Source organism: Phlebotomus papatasi, chromosome 1 (genome assembly GCF_024763615.1).
Source record: "Phlebotomus papatasi isolate M1 chromosome 1, Ppap_2.1, whole genome shotgun sequence".
In the NCBI taxonomy this organism is placed as follows: domain Eukaryota; kingdom Metazoa; phylum Arthropoda; class Insecta; order Diptera; family Psychodidae; genus Phlebotomus; species Phlebotomus papatasi.
In genome coordinates, this window is record NC_077222.1 from 86639005 (window position 1) to 86646787 (window position 7783).

The 7783-nt window shown below is 34.8% G+C and overlaps 1 protein-coding gene across 1 annotated transcript; it reads right to left on the bottom strand.

Annotated features, from left to right (window-relative positions):
• Positions 1-390: 390 nt before the first annotated feature.
• On the bottom strand, positions 391-7140 carry LOC129797923 (venom protease-like). The gene is made up of 6 exons (XM_055840806.1): positions 6696-7140; positions 2030-2127; positions 1802-1941; positions 1341-1733; positions 1159-1280; positions 391-790 (listed from the first exon to the last, which is right to left on the bottom strand). Exons 1-6 carry the CDS (start codon positions 6778-6780, stop codon positions 468-470), a joined length of 1161 nt encoding a protein of 386 aa, XP_055696781.1. The 5' UTR covers positions 6781-7140; the 3' UTR covers positions 391-467.
• Between the last annotated feature and the right edge of the window lie 643 nt (positions 7141-7783).

Genomic DNA, 7783 nt, shown 5'->3' on the forward strand with positions numbered 1-7783 from the left:
TAAATCTACTTTGCATCAATATTCTTTTGTGATTCATGAGGAACTTCACGCGAATTTTCCGTGCATTTTTAAAATTGAGCAATGGATGAAAATTAGATTGCTGTCACAAGTTGATGCATTACACGAGATAGAAGAAAAAAGTTTTCTCATTTTCTTCCCTTTCCCAATGATAGCCCTTTTTGGTGCAATCGTGAAATTGTTGTTACATCAAGAAGTTGGGAAAATTACATTATATCAAGTTGCAACTTTGACTGTTGTTTCGCGTTAAGTGAAAGTGAAACTTTTCCAAATTGCCTACAATTAGGCGTGAGCATCTGCACAAAAAAAGTTCGTTGAAAGTTTTCGTTTCAAGTTTGCAAAGTCTTCCAGCTGAAGTAATTGAAATACTCATTGCATTTTAAAATTGCATTTATTTTAAATTGAAAGCATACTCATGAAAATGATAGCAAGATAGTAGTTTTCTTTGATTAGAACACCGCATTCTCAACAATCCAATCGATGTATGAATTGACCCTGGTGTACACTCCGGGACTTCCAGCTTGTCCACACTGAACACCCCAAGAAACGATGCCAATAACCACCCAGCGTTTATTGGGCAGCATTACCATCAGCGGAGAACCACTGTCGCCTTGACATGAATCCCGACCCCCTTCGTAACTGCCAGCACATATCACAGAACTTTCGATACGATTGGCAAAGGCATCGACACAGTCTGCGTGCTTCCAAATGGGAATGGAGACTTCCATCAAAATGTCAGATTGTGGCCCACCAAAGAATTGCGTGCCCCATCCTGAAAGTAAATTGATTGCAAATCAATATTTTGTCATGCTTCAGAAAAGTTTAGTGGGACTCATTATTAAAGCTCATTTTCACTTAAGAGCTCTAATTTTTAGAATTGTTCAAGAATGCAATAAATTTTGCAAGAGTTGTGCAATTTTCTCTTAAATTGGACAAACTCACTGTCTAAGTTTCTTGGCAGATGGGCTACAATTTAGAAAGAAGAAGATTTTTAAAAGACTCATCTGTATCTCCAGATGTGCTAATTAAACATATTCTGAAGAACTTAGCAACTGTGCAATGTTAATTAAATACTTGAAACTTATGAATTTTTGCTAATTTAATAAGCTTTTAATTGGACTTGGCTTTTTTCTTTCTTACCTACAACGACAGCACTGTAGTCTTCCCAAGTATTTGCAAGTGGTGGCATACAAATAGGCCAGATGTATGTATTGAAAATGGTAGGTCTTTGAAGCTTTACAATAGCAATGTCATTCGAATACCTAAGTTGATCAAAATCAATTTATACAGAAGTTCCAATAATTAAAATCTGTATGACTTACGTGATAGGATCAAATTCACTGTGTTCACGTATTTCTGATACGCGAAAGTCCCTTGCTCTGGTCTCGTCCTTTGTACTAAAATCATACTCGCCCAAACGTACAAAGAGTTCATGAGGCTTCAAATTAGTTGTACAATGGGCAGCTGTCAGGATGTGACGATCTGTAATGAGCACTCCTCCAGCAGCAGCCTTATTGAGTCCTTGTGTCAGTAGAGCGGCCACCCAGGGCCATTCAGCTGGATGGGCAGGCTGTCCACCAGCTATCTTGGGAAACTGTCCAGTAGACACACCACACCCACGTTCCTCGGGTCGATTGACAATCTTCCCGGCAGGCTCGAGGGTATCCCCAAAGCTCAGTCTGGTCACGTCCTCGGCACAGCATACACCAATGGAGCTGTAATTGTGTGACAATGCGAAAATTTAGAACCCCTATCATTTCACCCACTCATAAATCCCACATACGCCTGTTCAATCACACACAAGTACCCCATCAGTTGACCGATATCCTGCTGAGTATTGAAAACCGAACAGTGCTTTATGTGCATACAGCGTCCCTTTCTTCCATCCGGTGTAGTGCATACTTGGTACTTATTGAGGAGACTCTGTGGTACAAAGGCAGTTTGTCAATTCACTGAACAATCCTCATTCCACATGCAGTGGCAATAAAAAAAACGAGAATTAAGATCTTACAAATGTATTGATAAAATCGAATGATTGGATGTCCATGTCGCTTGTTTTGTTGGGGAGACTCTCGGGAGTTGACTGAATAGAATTCCCTGCAAACTGAACTGCAAAAATAGATATTCCATTATGTATTCCCAATATCCAAAGCTGATTGTCATATTGTCTGTTTGTTTAAAATAACACAAGTGCTCTTATTTGAATGTAAGCCCTCAAGCTTGTTTGATATAGAATTTTAATACGTCATTCCTCTGCATAATATCATTTTCTGCAGAAGCACATTACACTGCATCGAATTCAATGCCCATAAAGCTTTATAAGCTCATTGTACCTCTGATTGATAGAATCCTTTTGCAAGGTTTAGAAAAATTGATTTAAGTGTAGACGCAATATAATACTCTACCAGCAAAGTCATAATCGATTTTGTTCCCAAGAACTTTAGTGCATTTTCCCATTTTTCATTATCTCGTTTTATTCTATTTCGTTCATTATATGAAATCAATTGATAAATTAGACGAAAAACAGGTAACTATTTAAATTTTTTTTTTTATTTTTAGATATGTATCAAGGGTTATTTAGGCAGATATTTCGTCCTTATACGAAAATACCGTTAAAACATTCCTAATAACGATTTTAAGGTCAAAAGTTAAAAAGGCTCTAGAAAACGTATATCTTCAACCGAATGGTATCATGTTTGGGTTCATTCACTGAGAAAAAACGGGGGTTCGATTAACTTTTTTTTCTCATAACTTTAACACTTTTTAAGTGTAAAAATATATCAACATTTTTTAATGCTAAGTTTACACCTTTTTAAGGGTAAAATTAACATTAAAATAGGTAACTTTAACCCATAATACACCTATAAAGCATAATATTTACACCGATTTCGGATCAATATTGCAGGGTAAAATAAATATTTCCGGAATGTTATTTTAACTTTTTCGGATTTCTTTCAGTAGTGTTGGAAAGATCTTCTAATTCTTCACAAGCCTAAACCGATATCAATCGATTATTTACCGGTAACAAACAATAACAAATTTTTGTAAATATTCCATTAAGCTGTATTTTGGGGATTTTGGGCAATATATTGAGCGATTTATAAATTGGTTTAAATTTGTTGTGAACTGAATGAATCGGTTAAACCGATAAGTGATTATTGTCCGAATATCATTTTTTCTTTTATAACTATTTTGTCAGATCTTTGAAGTAATTTATGAATAGGTTCCAATCGGTTAAGAACTGGAAACGGTAAATTATACAAAAGTACTTTTGAGGTATAGCATCTAAGTTACGAGTTGAAGTACTTCGCAAAGCCTGGGACGCTTTTCCACCCCTCTTTACCTGTGAACATATCGAAGGCGAAGTATTGAAGACAAAATTAAACAAATTAACTGTTTTTTTTTTAAATCTTTTTCGTAACATGATTCATTGTAAATTTAAAATAAATCTTGTATAAAATTATACATCCTATGGATGATTGGCATATACAACCTGTGATGGAGTTTACCACCGTTTTCACTCCTGAGGTTGGTCATCAACGCTAAGACGGCGGTGGCCGCTAATAATTACAATGTACTTGTGTTGTTCCTTATAAGCATTGCTGATGAATAAATATTTATCTATCTATCTATCTATCTATCTATCTATCTATCTAAATGTATAAAATTGATTTTTTTCTTCTTTATCGTATAAATATTAACATTCCAATAGGATAGGAAAATATTATATATAAAATGTATTTGAATGGTATTAAATTCAAATTGTATTTTATTATTAGATAATTTTCTGCTTCAGCTAGCAAACTTCGTAAGAAAACGTTTTGTTTCAATCTTTTGTAAGTCTTTATTTATTCACACAGTAGATAAAGCAGCGTTAATTTTATTAATAGATTTTCACACCATTGATTTTAGCTAATTTATAGATACTTGGGTTCTTTTTTATTTACCAGCAATAAAATCATAATTTGTGTTTTTAGTTTGACACAAGATATTTGCAGTTTTATGCCCAAATTCATCGGATTAAACAATCGGATTAACAAAATTAAACAATCGTATTACACCTTGATCTTGAATTACTTTAGATACAAATGACTTTGTTCTCCCAGGGATACCCCTGCTGTTCGTAGGTTTTTCTTAAATTGTAACACTTGAGGACAGATTTAGCTACTTTGGTATAGCATAGTAAATCGGATCAGCGAAGAATTATTATTAAATGCTTGAATTAAAGAAAGATTACCACAGGTAGAAAGCAAAGTCACCCCCGAAAGTGAAACGTACTCACATCTACGATTATATATTTATTTCGATTTCTCATCTCATTAACTTGTATTATATACCCTTAATTGCTTTTATTAATCGTGTCGAGGCTTTAAAAAATTAAGTATGTTTTGCCCAGAAACGGGCCACGTCAATGGTAAGCGGACTTGCCGACATTAAATCTTCTGCTCCACAAGGGGTAGGGGACAACGGACAAACACACAAATGGGGGGTGGTTTGGATCACCCCACAGTCACAAAGGACGTCACAATTAGAGAAACCCCATCGCTGCCTGTTAGTTATCTCTCGAACGCGCTACGCCGCTTCTCAAACGATTGAGAGACTTCCATGTCTTCCAGTCTTGGTCACCACCGGGAGGAAGGCCTTCCCTTAGTTCGACAAAATCTGGTGGAAAGACTTCCTTCCACAGATTAAATCTGGCCTCCACTGGAGATTGGTCAAGTGGTTTGATAGATTGGCAAAAGCTCTTGCGAGACTTCAGCCTTGCTCTTGGTTTTTTGTGACCGTGGAGAAGATGCCTCGGTTCAGAAAGAACCTTGGACATCTCTCTACTGGAGATGATTTGTCTCCTCACCCGTGGTGGAGCAATTCCTGCTAAGGGATAGAGTTTGTCCACTGGAGTGTCCTTTAGTCATCCTGTTACTATACAGGCGGTATCGTTTTAGCCTCGTGGTGGGAGGATTAGTCAGTCCCCGGGGACTGTCCAGGAGCACCGATTTAGTTCTGAAAAGCTCTAAATACACGTGGAGGTTCCTTGCCATGCTCCCTAATTGCTTTTATTAAACTTTGTATCATTTAAGCATGAAATAAACCTCAAATTGAATTGAATACTCCTTCTCCTCCAAAATCTCAAAGCAGATTTTGATAAAATTTTGTAATACAGTACGACTCCGATAGAGTCAGCTCCTAAAAAATTTGAACACCATGAAAAATTATGTAAAATTCCAGGTTTAATGCTAAACTTTTAAGCAACTTTTGTTAAATAAGAATCAGAGACAATTTTTAAAGAGTGAAATAGTAACTAGAACAATTAATAACTTAAAATATTACAGGTAGGGGAAAGTGCTTATGCTTTACACGGTCCCAAGCTTTACAATGACTACATTTTTCCTATGTTTCTGAATAAATGTGACTTCGCAATATATTTTAAAAACAGGACACTGTCCTGTAGTTTTTAAAACATAGGTGCGATGAGTCATATTTATTGAAAAACAGAAAAAAATTAGTCATTGGCTTGGGACCATTTAAAGGGTACTTTCCCCTATATAAGAAATAAATGTGTTGACCCTATTGGAGTCGTACTGTACCTAAATATTGAGTTCATTGCGTTTGTTGTAATCACAATGTTTGTTCGTTCGATCTTGTCGAACAGATGCAAAGGCCAAATGGTCTAGGAACACTAATATTTTATAAAATTTTGCACCATAATTCTTTTTCTCAGATTTAATTCAGACCAAATAATTTAGTTTTGAGAAAATTGTAACAAATATTCTTTATTAAAAATAATGAACATGGCGCCCAATTTTGAAAGCTTAACCCTTTAACGATGAGACACTTTTTACGGACCGAAAATCAACAATAAAAATTAAACTGGGAAACATAATTAATGATAAGTCTTACATCTAACCTTGTAAAGTCCAACAGAGTCTGATTCGGTGTATTTTGTGCTTCTATGAACGATAGGAACGAAAATAGGCTAAAAATTTAATTAATTTTTCTGACAATACCAATGAATAATATTTTTCGCTTTAGTGAAAAATATTACGTATGAGTATTGTAGTTTTTTTGCCAAAAGGGTTTTGCTTAAAAAAAATTGGAAGTAAAAAAAAATAAATAAAATCAATTATAAATTTGAGAATTTAAAAATTCGCCATTTTTGAGCTTAAATATTTGCTACATATCAAATAGTTAGAGACTTGCAAAAAATATTCTAGATTCCTTCAACCTTCTACTTTACAATTATGTACAGACATAAGACAAAAATAACTTTAGGTACTCAGGAAAAATTATTTTCTTTATGCGACACCGGTGTTCCAATCGTCCTTAAAGGGTTAAAAGTCGTGTTGTATATGTATGTGTATCGTTTTTAAAAGAACGTTTGAGTATAGCGAGATAAAATTTGCACACATATTTTCATACTTCTTGCTCTTATCACATTTTCGTTATAATCTTCCTGGTAGTCTAAATACTTTGAAATACTATGAGGATATATTACATACAGTAAATACAAAGTTGATCTTGCACTTTGTCTAAACACCAAGTTGCATTATTTAATTAATGTTCTCTTAAGTCATGTTGCCTCCCATATTAGTGTCACTTCGTTAGCAAGATGTTAAATTTCGTTTTCCAAAAGTATATTCACCTCCTGGAGAATCAATGTTTAAGATAATGCTGCATACCTTGCTCATCTTTGAGGGGAACACAGTGAACAATACTAATGAGGTAGATGATGAAAAAGATCCAGTGATAATTTCTCCAAATCATGTCTTAACACTCTTACACCACTTTCGTTGGTTTAAACACCATAATTCACACTAAAATGCCGAATTGAAATTCATTCACTCTCTCATATTAATTTAAAATGTTTCTATTCCTTGGGAATAGAGATATTTTTTCACCCAAAATAAATTTTCAACACTAATGATTTTAAAACTTGTGAGTGTTATGTCAAAATCATTAAAGTTAAGTCTCTATGTTAGTGCTGAGACTTGTAATCACTTTATTATTTCCCTTGTGTAAGTTTAGATAACTTGAACATTTGTGTCTAAATTTATGCTCTATGGGTACAAGACTAAGCGAACATCTTATTGTTTTATCTGTAGTCCAACTAAGCACTCTCTTACCACAGAAGAAATTAAATAAGTTTACTTAAGAAGGGTTTCATCATCGCAACGGATGGTTTTATTCTGCAGCCCATGTTGGAAGGTATCGTTTGCTATATTTTGCATTATACGGGTTCTATGTCATTAGTTCCCATGGATAAAGGTGAGATTTATGCAGATTATTCACAATTATTGAGAATTCGGCCTCAAATGTCAAGCGGATTTTTTTGTGGATGGGAAACGACGTGACAAAAATTCTGAGGGAACATCACTCTACATCTCAATTCATTAGAATTGGGCCAATGTTAATGGTGTAATACCATTGCTACAGGATCATTATTTACAATGAAATACTAGAAGATGTCAGGCGGGTGGGCGGAAAAAAAGTCAAATTTATTGTGTCTTCATCGCCCAAACCGAACTCAAAAATATTCACAGCTTTTGTCAATGAATCATGCAAAGTCTGCAATGGAATGTCGCTCAATGCCTATAAATTATCCAGCTAAGCATCCATATATGTGGTCGATTAGTTTTTCATGAATTTACAATTAATTCAGCCACCAAAATACTTTTTATGACATTCCAAATCGAGGAGTGTTCTCTAAGCGTGAATTGCACTGAAAGACATCTCTATACCGCCAAAGAATTCACACTATAATAGCTTG

Bases quoted from the DNA above. Each gene is read 5' to 3' on its own strand.
- LOC129797923 (XM_055840806.1), bottom strand. From the start codon at position 6,780: ATGATTTGGAGAAATTATCACTGGATCTTTTTCATCATCTACCTCATT. The intron at 2,128-6,695 runs GTATGCAGCATT...CTATTTTTGCAG, and splicing joins TCCCCTCAAAGATGAGCAAG to TTCAGTTTGCAGGGAATTCT. The intron at 1,281-1,340 runs GTAAGTCATACA...TGATCAACTTAG, and splicing joins AGTGAATTTGATCCTATCAC to GTATTCGAATGACATTGCTA.